This window comes from Chlamydotis macqueenii, chromosome 19, assembly GCF_036417535.1.
Source record: "Chlamydotis macqueenii isolate bChlMac1 chromosome 19, bChlMac1.mat, whole genome shotgun sequence".
NCBI classification, from domain to species: Eukaryota; Metazoa; Chordata; class Aves; order Otidiformes; family Otididae; genus Chlamydotis; species Chlamydotis macqueenii.
This window is the reverse complement of record NC_141574.1, coordinates 8,636,706-8,654,066: the sequence shown is the minus strand read 5'-3', so window position 1 is coordinate 8,654,066 and position 17,361 is coordinate 8,636,706. Positions and strand designations below refer to the sequence as shown.

General features: G+C 44.0%; 2 protein-coding genes across 2 annotated transcripts in view; one reads left to right on the top strand and one right to left on the bottom strand.

Annotated features, from left to right (window-relative positions):
- The first annotated feature begins 12 nt into the window (after positions 1-12).
- NUP88 (nucleoporin 88) lies at positions 13-13,712 on the top strand. The gene is made up of 17 exons (XM_086763300.1): positions 13-253; positions 373-542; positions 973-1,098; positions 1,310-1,396; positions 2,034-2,210; positions 3,486-3,669; positions 4,019-4,169; positions 4,852-4,950; positions 5,102-5,192; positions 6,134-6,235; positions 7,092-7,250; positions 7,707-7,832; positions 8,372-8,437; positions 8,674-8,754; positions 9,099-9,225; positions 9,618-9,736; positions 10,099-13,712. Exons 1-17 carry the CDS (start codon positions 14-16, stop codon positions 10,160-10,162), a joined length of 2,169 nt encoding a protein of 722 aa, XP_086619426.1. The 5' UTR covers position 13; the 3' UTR covers positions 10,163-13,712.
- Positions 10,570-17,361, bottom strand: part of RABEP1 (rabaptin, RAB GTPase binding effector protein 1) — a 52,339-nt gene continuing 45,547 nt past the window's right edge. The window contains exons 17-18 of the mRNA XM_086763298.1: positions 16,893-17,009; positions 10,570-14,722 (exon numbers count right to left, since the gene is read on the bottom strand). Coding sequence (XP_086619424.1) covers positions 14,621-14,722; positions 16,893-17,009 — 219 coding nt within the window. The 3' untranslated portion in view covers positions 10,570-14,620. The remainder of the gene's footprint in view (positions 14,723-16,892; positions 17,010-17,361) is intronic.

Here is a 17,361-nt window from a genome sequence, read left to right as displayed (position 1 = left end):
GCGCGCGGCGGCGATGGCGGCCGAGTGGGGCCCGGCGGAGCAGTGGCGCGCGGCTCTGCCGCAGCACGCGGTGCTGAGCCGCCTCCGCGAGCGCGCTCCCGCCGCTGCCGCCGCGCGGCCGGCGCTCATCCGCAGCCTCCTCTTCGGGCTGGACGGCGACCTCCTCCTCTGGGACGGCGAGCGCAGCGCCCTGCACGCCATCGGCCTGCGCCGCCTCGGCGGGCCCGACGCCGCCGGGCTCGGCCGCTACCAGGTGGTGGGGCCCGGCGGGCGGGCGGGAGGGGATTTGGCGGGTCCTGTGCTTGGCTGCGGCCCGTGGCGAGGTGTTTGCGTTTGGTGGCTCCTGTTTAACCGTAGCGGTTGTCTTTTCAGACCCTTCTGTGCATAAACCCGCCCCTCTTCGAGGTTTACCAGACGCTGCTGAGCCCCGCGCAGCATCATGTGGCGCTCATCGGCACGAAGGGGCTCATGGTGCTGGAGCTGCCCAAACGCTGGGGGAAGAATTCGGAGTTTGAAGGTGGGAAATCCACGGTGAACTGTAGGTGGGTGAGACCGTTAACCGGCTGGTACCGACGTCCTTGGCCTGCTCCCACAGCCTCTCCGCTCGGGGGGCCGCGCAGATACGGAAGACATTGGTTGTACTGGGGTTTACAAATGAAGTTATTTTGGCTCGGGGACTCGGTGATTGTCACCCAAATAAATGACTTTCTGAACTCGTTGCAATTGCTGAGGAGCAGGACGCTCCTCTGTAGCGTTCTCTAACCTTCCTGGGGTCTTTTAGCTATGGTAGCTAAAAGCACGTGTCCTGACAGAACTAACTTCAAGTTAAAGCTGTCCCTCCAGCTTTAAGAATAATACAGTTAATGGCTTTGAAACCTTTTAATTGAATTTCTAGCTCTCTTGTCCCCATTTCCCTTTAGAAGTGACTTCTGTGTTTCTTATAACAGTGCGCATTCCTGCTCTGTATTTCAGCACTGTTCCTATTGCGGAAAGGTTCTTCACGAGCTCGACATCTCTGACTTTAAAGCACGCTGCCTGGTATCCCTGTGAGACCTTAGAGCCCCATGTTGTGCTCTTGACGTCCGATAACACTATACGGTAAAACCTCTTTGTAGCTGATGAGTTAATTTTTTTGTGTGTCATAGCCAGTCTGATACTTCGCTAGATATTTGTTTTCCTGCCGTTCTTACTAGGATTGCCAATAAAAAACAGAATGGAAGAAATATTAGGCTGATACTGATGCTCCTGCGTCAGCAGGGATGTCTGCAACACCGGGAGCTGAATGAACGCTGCTGCTGTTTCGTTCTAGGTTTTACAGCCTGAAGGTGCCTCAGACACCCGTCAAAGTGATTGCGCTTTCAGACGCTGAGGAGGAGACTCTAACAATCAAAAAAGGGTTTGTGTGGCTTCTTGTATTTTGAAATGCTTTTGATAGAATAAGCTCCACATTCTTAGTTATGTTTTTAATGAATTAGTGTTAAATTAACCTAAAAATCTAATGTGAATTTTCTTATGGACTTCTGCAGTGCTAGGATTTCTTCCTAGTACAACAGCTGCACTTTTCTAAAACCTTTTTAATTGCCCCATCTTTCTAAAAGAGAGCAGGATAAACTATACAGCCTAGTGTTTGTTAGAGTAGTCCTTTGAAAAATACACATCATCTTTAAGATGGGCTTAAAAAGGGCTTTTTGAGTAAAGAATGCAGTAGATCATCTTTCTGTTTCATTCTTGGCCTAAGTGAAAAGGAAGAACTTGAGGGTCTCTACTAGTCCAGTCACAGACTGATATACTCTGCAGGAAATACCAGTACACCCTCCTCTTTTCTGTGAAACTGGGCTGGCTGGGGGGTGTATTTCAGAAACGAGGCACCATACGAAGGACGTTATTTGCATGCTGCTGAATATCGCGCACGTGAAAGAACTGACGGACAGGTGCTGAGCAGTCCTTTGTCAGCACGTGCAGGTGGACCTAGGTAAATACCTGCTGTCTCGCAATCGCTGCTGACTGCAGGTCTCGTTCTGACTTGTCCCCAGGAGAGCCTATACAGCGTCGCTGGGAGAGACCGCCGTGGCGTTTGACTTCGGCCCACTAGTGCCGGTCCCAAGGAACGTACTCGGACAGCGAGGGAGCGAAGAAGTGTTGGCCTATCCACTTTACATTTTGTATGAAAATGGAGAGACATTCCTCACGTACATCAGCCTGTTGCAGAGGTAGGATCGCGTTCGTCCTCGGGTTTCATGGGGTGCTTGTGTGTTTGTACAACATTAGGACTGGGGAGCCATCTCTCGGTTTGGCTGGGACTCTGTAATGGACGTGATGCTGAGTTTTATTGTATTATAGCCTGGTTTATCTCTTTGTGGCAGTGCCAGTAGACTGAAATCCAAGAATAGTGTGCCATCCTTTTTCATCCAGACGTTAAGGGTGTGGTTTCCACTGCTGAGAATCCACTGTCTGTTATTTCCCATCGGAAATATGAAATTGCACTGGACTGTTGGAAGATCGGTGGGCCTAAGGCTGTTTGTTAGGTGTATTTTGGGGCCTTCAGGTCACAGTGCAGACATAATTAGCTTTGGATGAGGCTGAAAGAGCCAGTGGCAGCTTACATTTTAAGATCATAGAGGGTTTGCAGGCATGTTCCATAATGAAAGGTCAAGAATATGAATCAAGACTATAAACACGGTACAATAAAAAAGTACTTCAGAGAACTGAGAAGATGGTGGAAGACTGAAAAGGGAGATCTGGTGTAACTGAATGGTATTGTCTTGGTTTCGGCAGCTGCTGTGGTTTGGGTTTAGAATGAGATTTGGTACATGAAGAATGCTGATAATACACTGATGCTATTGGTTGTTGCTAAGAGATCAAGAACTTCTTCCAAATTCCCAGGTTTCGATAATGTGCAGGAAGCTGGGAGGGCTGTAGCCAGTGCAGTTGACCCAAACTGGCCAAGGGAAGTATTCCATACCAGAGACGTCGTGCTCGGTGTATAAGGGGAGGCTGGCCAGTGGGCAGCTCTCTTGCTCGGGATTGTTCCGAGACTGCGCTCGGTTCTGTTCTGTGATTGCTGCTCAGGACAGAATGTGTTGGTCCTAGGGCAGTGAGAAATCGTGCATTGTTTGGTTTGTATATTCTATTGCCGTTATATTTTATTGTTATCATTATTAATATCTATTGTTATCTTCTCCTTTGCTGACCTAGTAACCTGTCTTTATCTCAACCCATGAGTTTTCATTTCTTTCTGATCCTTTGCCCCATCCCACCTGGGAGGGGGGCGGGTGAGCAAGCGGCCGTGTGGTACGCGATTGCTAGCTGGGGGCTGAACCCCAACAGGTATTTAGGTTACAAACAGCCCTGTCTGCCTCTGCCTGAGAAATGATGCAGCACTGAGCAGATCCTGTCTGTAGCGATGACACGGGCTTAGACCTTCAAAAGGGAACCACGGGAAACTCTCCTTCCATGCCTTGTGTGTGACCACATCTTTATTGAAGCACTGGGAATCTTGGCAAGCTGCTTGGCCCTCTGCCCATGCACCCTGCTGCGGAGGATAACTACGGCTACGATGCCTGCGCCGTCCTTTGCCTGCCTTGCGTTCCAAACATCCTGGTGATCGCCACCGAGTCGGGAATGCTTTATCACTGCGTGGTACTGGATGGAGAAGAGGATGATGAACAGGTACCTTGTCTTGTTTTTTTTTTCTATACAAAGTTCCTGGCTGCAAGGTGGCAGGATGCCTGGAAGTGAATGCTGGGGGCCAAAGCTGCATTGTTTTATAATGAGATAGCGAATCTTCCTCCTATTCCAGCCAGTCTCTGTGATTCTCTGGTGATTTTATTTTAAATGTCAGTTCTGTGTATCTCTTGTTTCTGAGATAATTATTTTAAGTAATATAATAAAGGGACTTGAACTACTTTCCCTGACAATTAATACTCTTGCCTATGTTATGTAACTCATTCTTGATGCTGTTTGTGTTGGCATTTCTATTTGAATTATGTCTGACAGAAGAATTCAATGCTCTTTACAGTCAGAAAAGTCATGGGACCCAAGATCTGATCTTATTCCTTCCCTGTACGTGTTCGAATGTGTTGAGCTGGAACTTGCACTGAAACTGGCATCAGGAGATGAAGAGGAGCCTTTGGAGTCTGATTTCTCCTGTCCAATCAAACTGCATCGAGGTAGGGCTGTCGTCCAGGTTGTTGGCTTTTACTTGCTTTATTTAATGAATTTAGGATTGAGCTATTTACAAATTATCATTGGTCTCAAGGAGTGGTGTCAGAGTAGGGATTTGCCTGACATCTTCAATAAAGCTGTGGGAAGAGCAAGCAAAACCACAACACCTAGGAGGTGCTGCAGTGTTTCCACGTGGTCACATAATGCTAAATTATTTCAGCTGTGGATTATAAAGTAAAGCTGTTCCATCTGTGGTGACCTAGGTATGTAAGCAATGTGGGGATGGTGATCCTGAAGGGAGAATTAGTGTGTGCTTATTAGACTGTCCGATGTAATGGTGGGGTGAGGTTAGGGAGGACAGAGTGTTTGAGTCGTTCTGAACAAGAAGCGTGTCTGAGTGCTGGTCCCCTGGGTTTCACTGGTCTTCCCATTAAGATCTAATGAATTGATGGAGAAGTTCAAAACAATTAATCAGGTATTTTAAGCATAATTTAACTTTATGCAGAACTCTAATAATGTGGCTGATGCATCTAGCTCAGTTTTTGGATGAGGACAAGTCAGTACTTGCAACAAGATGTTAATGCTGACTGGACAATAAGATGGTACGTGTGTTTGACAGTGGCAGGTTTGAAAGATGAGTTTTTCTCTGTTCAGTGCCTTCTCCTACATTTGCTGCTTACATTTCAGATCCAAAGTGTCCCTCTCGATACCACTGCACACACGAAGCTGGTGTCCATAGCGTGGGGTTGACGTGGATCACTAAACTGCACAAATTCCTGGATTCAGGTGAGTGGTGAGACGCTATTGCACGCAGAGGGAAGAGATTACTCTCTGAATGCCTGCATTTTGCGAGTAACAAGCTGGTGGATGTGGGCAACACCGAGAATCCCTTGCCCTGCAAAATGGATCTCACGCATTGTGACAAATCTCTTTGTAGATGAAGAAGACAAAGACAGTTTACAGGAGTTGGGAGCAGAACAGAAGTGCTTTGTTGAACATATTCTTTGTACAAAACCATTGCCGTGCAGGTAAGAAACCAGACCCTTTCTACTGCTTCCAAATCAGTGAGTTGCTATGGAGAATGTTTGTGATTTGCCCTCTTCTGCTGCATTCTCACCATTAAAAATCATGAAGTCAGCCTAACAGAATTCAAATAATACAAATAAGCAATTTGTGCATCCTGATGCACAGTTAGGAAAGTGAGCTAAATTCCCGTGTTACTGTCTGAAAATCATTTGTCAAACCAGCAGAAATTTCCACTTCCATTGACCTGACTCAGGACAACTCTGAGGCTTGATTTGGCTAAGAGTTTTGAATGCTGCTGTGTTCCTTTTAGCCACCTGTTAAGGATCAAACAATGCCTCAAAAGAACATCTGATTTTTTTTTTAAGCTTAGTCAGGCTTAAGAGGCTGGGCTCTGTAATATTTTCTGCTTTATTTTCTCACTTTTATAATGCCTAATCATATCTATAGACTGCTATGTTTTGAACACTATGAAAATACAAAAAAAAAGTTTATAAATAGGTGTTAAGGCAGCTAACGTAAAGGGCTCCCCAAGCCTGTAGTGGTGGTGAATCTCCAGTGGCGTTAGTAGCTACCTGAGGAGAGGGCATGTGGACCAAAAAGGCGGTACGCAGAGCGGCTGCGTTCTCTGCTGAGGAAGCCTGTGCCTTGCACTAGCAGTGGGTAGCGTTTCCTGTGTCACAGCAGGGTTTGGCATCTGTCTCACAGGGAGGTTGTACAAGTGCTCCCTCTCCCAGGATGGAGGAGTTTGTCCTGGTACCTCTGAACGCCAGGCTGAGAATTATTGTGCAGGACTCATTCAAGGGAGCGGTCCTTCACTTAGTGAACGGTGTCTGGCTTAGGCTGATTGCTAGAGCGAGAGCTTTTCCAGAAGAGTGAACTTTCACAACTTCACGACCAAATAATTTTTTTTTTGACTGGATATTTCTTGTTTTCTTCCCTTCAGGCAACCTGCTCCGATCAGAGGATTTTGGATCGTTTCTGACATCCTGGGGCCCACAATGATCTGCATCACAAATACCTATGAGTGTATTACACGGCCTCTCTTGTACGTGAGTCTTTATTGGTTTGAAATCCATGACTGTTGCATGAAAAGGATTGCAGAATTTTTTTTTTAATTGTTATTATTTTTTTGGTGCTTCTGTCCCAGACTCCTGCACCTCTTATGACACACAATGAGGTTTGCCATCTGAACACTCCCTGGCGGAGCACTGAAGCATTACTGGAGTAGTTATTTACTGATAAGGAGTTTGTAGGGGATATAATTAATCTGTATCACTTCTAATGGGTCTTTGTCAGTATTGTTGTTTTTCTTCACTTTTATAATAAGAGAATCTGCAAATCAGAAATCCATTTACAGACAGTAGTATAGAGATTCTTAATGGGCACCAAGGTTATGTTTGCATGAAAGGGAAAGAAACTGGGTTCTTAAATTGCTTTAAAGTGGTGACATTTTAGTATGCATTTCCAAAGCTACTTGACTTTTGGGCAGTGGGAAAGATACAGACTGGTGCGGGAGATTAGCATTTGCATAATTAAGTGAACTCATTGAGGGGAAGGCACTGTGTTCAGTTTAGCTACTGGTGAGAACGCTGTTTAATGAAAAGCAGGTCATTGTGCTGTTCAGGTGCTTGCTGGCCTTGTTAGGGAACTTTCTCCTCCTTAAGTACAAGGATAGTTACGACTGGTGCTAGTTTCAGCTGTGGCCAAACAGAAAGATGCGGGGATCTGAGCCCAACAACCTTGTCTAGAGCTGAATTTCCCACATCATTGAAATAGTTACTCTTGGAACACTTCTGACTGTAATACATTAATTCTACACTTGTTTTGACTGCCATTTACTCTGAAGTAGTTTAAATTTTTCTGGTTTAAACTGTGTTCACCAATTTGCTGTTCTTTGGTAGGAGCACAGTCCATCCTGCGTCCCCTCCTCTGCTGTGTACCAGAGAAGACAAAGATGTTGCCGTTTCCCCGCTCCGAATCCTGGCTGAGTCACAGCACTCATTTGAGAAGCACATCCGAAGCATCCTGCAGCGCAGTTCTGCCAATCCCTTGCTTCTGAAGTAAGTCAGTGTGGTTTCCTGGGTGACCTAAAGAGGGACAGCTCTCAGGAACAGCGTGTGTTCCTCAGCTCCTGACTGAACAGCACATGAGCTTGGATAGAGCAATAGCGGGGCACAGCTGCAGCCCACTTGTGCCTCTCTGTGCGTGCAGGGATGGCATCGGATCAAATCACGCTGTAGTTTGGGAGGAGGATCATCCTGCTCCAGTCCCCTGCTCAAAGCTGGGCTGGCCAAGTTTGCTCAGGGCTTGGCCCGTTGGGCTTTGAGTATCTTAAGATACCTTGGGATTTCCTCACGTAAGAAAGATGATTTATAGCAAAGGGATTTAATTATAGTCCCTCAGTTCCGTAACTGAGCCCCACAGAGCCCTTACTGTGCGTACTGTAAGTACCTTAGCCCTTCCAAGGAAGACGTTAGAGTAAGATTGCAAAAGTCTGTCTCCCATATTCATTTAAGGTCTGCTGATAAAGATGTTGCTCCTCCCCCTGAGGAATGCCTTCAGCTTCTCAGCAGAGCCACACAAGTATTCAGAGAGGAATATATACTGAAACAGGATCTGGCAAAAGAGGAAATTCAGCAAAGGTAAGGAAAAAAACCACACCCACCTCATAAATAACTGCTGAACAATGTCTCTGTAAAACATCATCAGTAGGTACCGAGCACCCCTCTGCTGGAGGAACCCTTGTAGATTGGTGAAATGGGCTCAGGCAAGAGTAAGCAGGGGTGAGCGTAACACTCAATCTCTTCGGTGGCTCACAGGGGAAAGGAGAGAAGTAAACACACAGACATGAAGTACATCTCTTTCGCTGTTGTCAGTCTGTCTGTGCCTGTGGGTGGCAGGAGATCCTCTGACCTCAGCAATAACCCTGACAAAGCTGCTAAAAGGAAAATCGCAGTAAATAAGTCTCTGCTTCTTCAAATTACAGATATTTATTTATATTGTAAAGTCAGGATAAAATGGAAGAGTTTATTCTCACCACCGTCCATTTTTCAGTGTCTCTAGTTCTTCACACTCCTGGGAGCATGAATCACTTCTGTCATCTTCTCTGTGTGGCCTAAATCCTTATTCACCTGGATTGCTGTTGGGGGTGGTTTGACTTTACGTATGTATTTATTTTAAGAGTGAAGCTGCTGTGGGGACAGAAAAAGAAACAACTGGAAGATCTTAATTACTGTCGAGAGGAAAGGTGAGTATACTCTGTCTGCTTTTATCAAGTCATTAACAGCAAGAATGATGCACCTTTGTGCGCAAAGCACTTTATACATGGTCCTGTGTGAAACAAGCGAGGAGTGAATGCATAGTTAAGCCTGTAGGTTCACTCTCTGCTCCAGTTTGCTTTTTCAGGCTCCTTGCCCTGTTTCCACATACAGACTACCTTGCATGTAAATCTAAAGTAAACAAACATTTCTCACTTGCATCAAGGAAAAGTTTGCGGGAAATGGCTGAGCGATTGGCTGACAAGTATGAGGAAGCGAAAGAGAAGCAAGAAGATATTATGAACAGGTGAGTGCACACTACAGTTTCATCACAGATCACTTGCTGTTATGTAGAAGTTTGCAAGTGTGGTAGGACAGGGGTGAGAAGTGCCACTCCAGTCTGTTAGAAGACTGAGCTTCTGAGATGCTCTTTGTTGGAGCTCAGTGGTAATTTTTCAGTAGTACTTGAGGTCCAGACTGAGTCAGCTTGCTATTTAGAAATGCTGTGTGAGACTAACTGGAAGAGGAAAGTGAAGTCTTGAGCCCCTGAGACTTGGGAAGAGTGACAGAAGTGCAAGGCTGGCGGTGTCTGAGCAGAACTAGTCTTATAGGTGAGTTAATTCAGCAACATCTCTTGCTTTGTACATGAAGGATGAAGAAAGTACTTCGGAGTTTCCACACTCAGCTTCCTGTTCTATCAGACAGTGAAAAAGATATGAAGAAAGAACTGCAGACAATACATGACCAGCTGCAGCACTTGAGCAACGCTATCAGACAGGTGAGATAAAGTATCTGGCTGGTGGGTTACTGACACCACCTCGCTCGCACATAATGACAGTGCTGATAGAACGCAGTCCTTCCAACAGAGCAACTTTGTACGTTTGTTAAATTAGAAACAACATCATACTGAAAATATGATCGTTGGTAATACAGACAGAACCTCTGTAACCTCGTACAAACCCTAAGAAAGTCTACACCTTCCCTCAGTCTTAGCTCTAGCTTTCTCTTCTCTTTGTGGGAGGAAGGGTGCAAAAGCAAGCAGATTTTAAGCCAAGAAGAATCAGAATTTAATTGCAGTATGACACACTCCAGTTTGTAACTAGAACAAGCTTTCACTGGGGCAGGCAGTACCAGCACTGACCAGGGTATATTGTGTATGTGAGCTTCTAGGTTAAAATGAAAAAGGAATACCAGCAGAAAAAGATGGAAAAGGGTACCAGTCCCCGGAAACCCAGCATCACCCTGAGTGCCTACCAGAGCAAGTGCATCCAAACCGTCCTGAAAGAAGAGTAAGTTAAAGCTTGGAGCCCCAGGTAGAATTCAGGCCCTGGCATCAAGTTCTTCTGTGCTGCATGAGGGGCTGACTGAGCACCAGCTGGCGCTTGTTGAGATGGCCTGAAGCACAAAGTGTGCCAGCTTGTGACAGCAGCAGTGGCCATTTTATGCTACTATTACATTAAATCTGCTTTAAGTCTGCTTTTTGCCCAAGGATCTTTTCCCAATCTGTATCCAGCCTGTAATTAACAAAATAATTTGCAACAGGGCTCCCATTCTCTGCTTCTACCTTATGAAGTATTTTCCTTCCTGATTAGTTTTGAGCAAAAATGACTTGCAGCCTCTTGACTTGGATTTTTTTTTTTTTTTTTTGAAGGGGAGAACACATAAGGGAAATGGTAAAGCAGATCAATGACATCAGAAGCCGTGTGAACTTCTAACATGTCCATGATGAGGAATCTACACCTTTTGGATAAGCTTTGGATAAGCTTTAACTTTCCTTGGTATTTCCCTTTGTATATTTGACATTTGTATGTTGAACAATATGCCTTTTACTTATTATTTTGTAAAAATGGACTGCGGAATAAAATACTTTTGATAAGACTCCTTACATGCTGTGTTATTTGCTTTTCTCCTGGGAAGGAGACTGTGCAGCAGCTAGTTTCTGTTAAGTGTGGTACAGTGTGATACTTACAGCTAGCTCAGTGCTGGGGGAATTGCTGCTTCCTTCAGAAAGCTCCCTGGGGTTACTCTGGGGGACATCTCCTACCCTTGGTCTGTGGCGTGGTTACTGCGGGGGAGGCCTGTGGCAGAAGGCAGAGCAGAAAGACGAGAGAGGCGCACACACTTCAGCAGCTTTTTTTTTTTTTAATTTGGAACACTTTCTTCATAAAGGACACACCTTCAATACAGTTAACAAATGGTTACACTTGAATCCTGTAGACAGCAGAATTCTACACCCACAATTGCACAGGACACCAATGGCTTGGCTCACTGGAATGCAGTATTAACTTCCAAACACGCAGTCTGCCCTCTTTATCAAAGGATAGCTCTGGTGTCTGCCTTGACATCAAAAGGCCAATTATTTATCTTCATCTGCTGTAGACAAACCTTAGGGGACAATAAAGAATTGTTGTCCCTTCCCCCTGCCCCTTAGAAAAGCTGACGTGGTCAAGCTCAGTTTTGAAAAGTAGTACTGCACCGCTACAAAAGTGGCACGGTAAGAGGTGCCAAAGTAAAGCTGTACGGAAAGGAGGGCTGTTAGTACCCGTTAGGTAACAAGGTTACCGGACATGCTGCAAGAACACTTTTTGTACAGATTAAGACTATACAAGTATAGGAATGCATACAAAACTTGACCTCATCCCTTTTACAGCCTGCACAAACAGAATCCAGTTTTCTAATCCACTCACCCTGTGTATTGTAGCTGGCCTGCCAGGTTAGCAGCAGTGCCTGTTAAGATCTCTTACTGCACAAGAATATACCACCCTACTCCAATCCAGCTCCAGAACACCAAGAACTGGAGAGAACATTTGTTTGCTGATATTGTATGAGCGACACCACCACAATCCATCCACCAACTCTAACGAGCATTTACTATACTTACTTAATTTAGATTTTTTTAAAATTTGTTCTGCAAATTTGGCACACACTGTTTCGTGTTGGTTTTAAAGGCCCCTTTATCTTAAGTTGAGCAGAAGCTCAAGTTCATGCTTCTGAAGCTGTGCTTTCCTTCCCTGGGTGTGGGGACAGCCCCTCTGGGTTAGCACGACAGCTGTCTGCAGTGAGCTCATCTCCCACCACTTCTGTGAACAGTCAGGTTTCTAATTTAAAAATATGAAATTTGTGCTGGTTGGTGAAAAAGGTCACTCGTTCCAACTCTCAACTGGTCCCAGCTGGTACTTAAACAGGAGTAAAGGTGTTTGGGTGTGATGGAATAAGGTGGTAAAAGGGAAAACAGCCATACAGTAGCTGTCTACCCTTCCTCTCCAAACCAAAGGGAAGTTTGGTTTGGTTTTGGAAGCACGTCACTGCCTTGCACGGTGCCTGGTTTAAAAGCAGGGATGCCCACAGTCAGCACCGAGTTCTCATCTCAGTCCCTGTCAGGCCCCCAGCCTCCTCTAACCCAACCAACGTGCCACAGCTGGCCACCGAAAAAAATACACAAGCATGCACACAAACACACACACACACATGCAAAACTCCGTTCTGCAACTGTTGTATTTGTCACTGCACCTATGAATGATCACAAACTGATCGCCCACTCACCTGTCCTCCCCTATGGACTGCAGAAAGGCCCCTGCAGCCACCATCTGTACCTGACAACATCACACCGACAGAAAGCCCTGTCAACAATGTAAAAACACAGTCGGGAAGAGCCACACCAGCCCTGTACTACTGGAAACAAGCCAGAATGGTCAGCTATGGCCATGGTGGTTCTAAGCAGGCAGGAAGGCAGGGCTGCTGAGCCAGAAAGGGACGCCAAAAGGCCGTGAACAGCCGCTTTCCTTGCTCTCTTGCACTAGGAGCACAGTCCAGACACTCAACCAAAAATTATTTTTCTGCATAAGTCTTCAGGTGCATTTCCTCAAGTGTTCAGCTTGCTGCAGAGACGCACAAGATGTGCTGTAGTTTTGCCATACAACAATGGGCTGCCTTAAACACTGCTGCACAGGTTAAGTGTCAGTAACCGGTTACGCGTTAGCTTTGGGGAAGGAAGGGAACATAGGAAAAAGCTTTTCATTCTGCAGCTCCTAATCAAGGCCCGTATTTTTTCCTCCAACATTTACTTAACAAAATAGGACTCTAACCATTGGAAAACTGAATGCAAAACATCTGGTATTGGATTTATATATCAGGAGGCAGCTGCTGTCACCTCACAGCTCAGCAAATAGTGAGAAAGGTTAAAAACTCCAAGATCTGGTAATAGCCAATTAATAAAGAACCTAAGCCACATTTCAATTTCACTTTCAAGTGAAATTAAGTGTCATCTTAAGATGACAACTCTGCCATCTATTAGTCTAGTCATTACTAAGGTAGGAAAAATGTCTTTTGGGTGTCAGGATTATGAAAGGAGTTAATTGCGAGGGTGAATAAAATGCTTTAATTCCTGCAGTGAGTGATGAGGAATTGAGCTTGTATGCTTCTTTTTGGCTGTTTTTAAGGCATTCCTCTACAAAACCACCAGTTCTAACTTACGTTAGTAGCAGGATATACACTGCTAAAAATAGGATTTAAGCACTTAAAATACAGTCGTGTGCATTACAGTTTGGAGCATTTTCTGTCGCTTCTGGTTTTCTTCATCACCTTCAGAATTACGGCCAAACATGTAAAGAAAAACCAATAAGCAATGGAGCAAAGGCTAAGTTATAAATTTTGGACAGCAGCGATCTGCTCCTTCAGCCTCCTTTCTTAATTGAGCTGTAAAAGCAGGGCCCAGTTCAAGAACTCAGTTTGCACCACCAGTGTTATTAACACCTGCAACTGTACATGAAACCACTGCTACCTAACTGTGTGCACGGAACTCCAACAAAAGGAGAAAAAGGAGGAGGAATGGTCATGTTACCACCATACATTTATAGAACAGGAAACCCAAACCCAGCACCTGATTGATCACAGGAATTTCTTGCTTCTGCTGTCTGTAATTTAAACATACGGTTGTAGAAAGAGGGGAGAGCGTAGGAGTCAACTCTGAGCAATATCATGATAACATGCTTCCAAGGAAGAGATGCACTGTACCTTCCCAACTGGAACCAGCAGGATAATGCAGCTCCTTCACATCTGTGCTCTGTGGTTGAGAGTTTTGCGTACTATTAAGCCGACCCAGAAGAGCTGGGTCAAGCTGACTGCTTCATTCAGCATCTTACCTTGACACTTTCCAGTGAAAAAGCACTTTTTCAGCTGGTGTCATCCACCGGAGCAAAGCAGACCTGCGTAAAGCCCATGCCAATGCTCAGACAATGCATAGGATTTTTACTAGCTCTTTTTTTTTTTTTTTAAAAAAAAAAAAGACAACAGAGAAGGGATTACAGGTACTGCTCAGCTTTAGAGATGAGAAAGAACCACGTGTCGTTCCATATTCTTAATTACATTTGTGAAAAGAGATTACAAAACAGTGCATTTCTTGTGCTTTTCTTTAAGTATCAGAATTCAATGGAAACCTTTCAAGGAGCTAAATTCTCAGTACATTTTTCATTTTTTGGATTAGCATTTATCTGTTTAGGAGACACACAGCTCACTCATGTCCACCACATCTCAGCAGCATTCAGATTCCTCAACGCAAAGTCAATGGTTTAAAAAAAAAAAAAAAAAAAAAAAAAAAAAAGTAGAGTTATGAAATAAGATCGATATCCAGTGTCCTGCTAATAAAGTCATATTTTAATATAAAATATTCATACAGCATACTCTACACCTCATTCTCTCTGCTAGCTCAATACTGTTACTTACTAGTCAAACAGAAAAACTTCAACCACTTTGCTCTTCAATGTTTTGGAGGGACAATATGGTTTCCAGCAGCTACTTTGATCACAGTAGTGAGGGGAAAGGAAAGAGGGAAAGACAGGGGGTAAATATTCCAAAACTCTATATTAGATTACGAAGTTGGCTGAAAGAGGGGAAGTTTTTCAGAATGTAGGGAGTGATCCCACTCAGTGGAACACGAAACACCACACTCATTAGTGTTTCCATTAGAAAGTTCTCCGTCCTACACTGCAAGTCACCCTGGTGCTCTCTTCCTGCCCAGTACGAAACCTTTTTCCCTCTAGAAAAAAAACCAAACTTAGTCATTGCTCCCCTCTGTTGTCTTCTGCTCTTTCGGTTAGAGTTAAATAATAATTAATGTTGCTATAAAGATGAGTTAAAAACCCCAAATGCAGCCTTGGAGCCCGCTCATCAGGGTGTCATGTTTCAGGAAGCTGATTAATGTCCGTCAGTTTTGTATCATTCAGGATTGCACGGATTCTCTCCAGGGAATCTGCCTGCCGGATCCGCTCCAGCTGCACCTACAGAAAACCAAGAGATGCAATTGAGCTAGCAAATTGTGCCGACGCAAGAGCACAGACTCATAGCCAGACCTGAACCAACCCCTAGTACCTGTGCGAGCAGAAGAGATCAAATTCTCATTGGCTGAAAAACGCAAGGCGCGAAGGAGCACAAGCTTAATTTACAACCAAGAATAGGAGGAAGATATAAAAGCAGTTATGTTTTAACAATAAAAAGCCACTTTCTGGGGGGCTCAAGCAAGCCCTCATCATCACTCTATGTTTTGCCTAATAACCAGTCATTGACACCAGACTGGCCGTGCAAACTGGGTAAGATGGGCAAAGCAACGTGAACTTTCACAGAAAGAATGTCAAGGAACTGCAGACGTGCCTAACATATGCCTTCCGGTCTCTCAAGATCAAAGCTAAAATGCTCCTGGAGGAAATGTCCCATTTCTAAGCTCACTCCTGTTCCTTGCTTTTCTGATAATCTATCTCAGGCTATTTCTTACGTGCTGAAAAAGTGTCCAGCAGCACTGTGTTGAAATGAATGCAAAGAGATGACAATTTTTATATACATACTTTATATACATATATTCAAACTTTCGTGTTCTTTGTATTAAGATCTGGGCTTTCAGTTGTAAATTCCCAACTGGTGGTTAATTGATTTTCAGCCATTCCTCTCCATTGCCAACACCTCGCTTGGCCAGTGGACGCCTCACATCAGTCATGCTCTCCCAGGTTCTCCACTGACAAGGTCAGGGAAGGAAATAACGCTGTCTGGCTAGCAAGAAACCAAAGTTCTCATTCGATGGTAATCTCTCGTGTTACACAGCAGATCTTGTACTACGCACAGTAGAGATGGCACAAAACCACTGCTTACACTGAACGCACTAACTGCTGAGAAACTTACGTGTAATAACTGCTTAGAAAACTCAAAATACAGAGCTACAACACTTACTGAGCTCAGTACTGAAGGTCTACTAAACTATCTGCAAGTTTTGGAAAAGCGTGCCATGCATCTTCAAAGTGGTGTATATGTTTTTTTGCTCTACGAGCTGCATAAATTAGTGCATATAGTACTTTTAAAAACAAACAAACAAAACAAACCAACCCAACAAAAAAAAACAACAAAGAGAGGATGATGACAAGTGAGAAGCAATTTCACTAGCCAGGACAATTCAATAGTCTCCTTTGTCCTACCTACTCCTCCAGACACAGCCAGAACAAAAGAGGACAATTCCCTATTGTCCATCCAGCTAAACTCTGTCTAGTAAACAATCTCCTATATTCCTGTTTTAGTTTTCCAAATAAAACTGAACATTTGACTCAAAATATTTGTATTTTTAATTCTGCTGAATTTCACCGAGTAAACTGGCCAAGAACTCCAAGGAGACACTGCTGAAACTCAGTACCTCCTTTTTGAGTAAGTTGGAATGTGAGGAGGGGTCCAAATTCTAAAAATACAGATACTGAAGGTGAGATCAATCTGTCCTGGCGCCCTGAGGGGACAGGTAGTTACCCTGCAAAGACAGAAACTGCAGGTCCCTTCATGCTCTCTACAGTTAACAGAAAGAGATCAGCCTGACAAACTGGAATTGGCCTTGATGAACACCCCTGCCAGAACTCCTTCCTTCAGCTGTCTCTCAGTATCTCGTCACCAACCACAGGTTCCAGTTTTTGGAGGAAATACAAGGATAGCAACAGTGACAATAGCAAGGATAAGACTTTTAGATGGTATAAACAGGAAGCAGTAAATATAACATGAAGAAGCATTTCATATATTCAGACCAAACAGTACAAATTCCTTACCTTGTCGACAACTATTTGCACCTTAATGATTAGCTATGAACAGTAACATAATGGAAAAACACCAGGAGATAGACAATGAAATGCAGGGTCTAAAAGTACCATCACTTATGGCTCTCTACAGCTCATTTTAGTACAGTAATTGTGTATCTTTGCTGCTGAGAATTGGTTGGAATCAAGTCACCAGAATAAAATCCCCAACAGTCTCTAATACTATTGTTATACTAGGAACACTCCATCACTTTATTATACTAATAACTTTCAAAATACTTCATAAATACCAACATAAGAAAATTTACAGCTGCTACTTCTAATTTTGTACAGCTCTAGAGGAGTAAAGAAACAAAAGTAGCACCTTACAAACTGATTGCACTTCCCTTACCTGAAGCGTCTGAGAAAGCTTTACAAAATCTCTCTGCACTTGCTCACTGACATCTAATTCAGTCTGCAACCGCTGAGCTTTATTCTTCTCTTCAAACACCAGCTGTTCAAGGTTTGCCTGAAGAGAAAGAGATTCTGTATGCTATGCTTAAACTGAAATAAAAAACCGAGAAGCTTGTATAAACTAATTAAAGACTGATACTAGAGCAAAGAAGTATGATTATTCTCAGAGTCCTGGGAAGAAATTAAACCAATCACTCTTTCTACACCTCAATTCTCCTTAAGTACAAAATCGGGGGCTAATACCCATGAGACAAACATTCTCATGATTAGGTGGGTTAAAGCATTAAAAAGCTCCATGGCTTTTAACAGCACTATGTCCAAGGATCTCAAAATGAAAAATCAGATTTCTGAGTTTTAATGGAACATGACCATACATCTGGTTGTGAAATGACCATACAATCTGCTGG

Bases quoted from the DNA above. Each gene is read 5' to 3' on its own strand.
- NUP88 (XM_086763300.1), top strand. From the start codon at position 14: ATGGCGGCCGAGTGGGGCCCGGCGGAGCAGTGGCGCGCGGCTCTGCCG. The intron at 1,397-2,033 runs GTTTGTGTGGCT...ACTTGTCCCCAG, and splicing joins ACTCTAACAATCAAAAAAGG to GAGAGCCTATACAGCGTCGC. The intron at 2,211-3,485 runs GTAGGATCGCGT...TCTTTATTGAAG, and splicing joins TACATCAGCCTGTTGCAGAG to CACTGGGAATCTTGGCAAGC.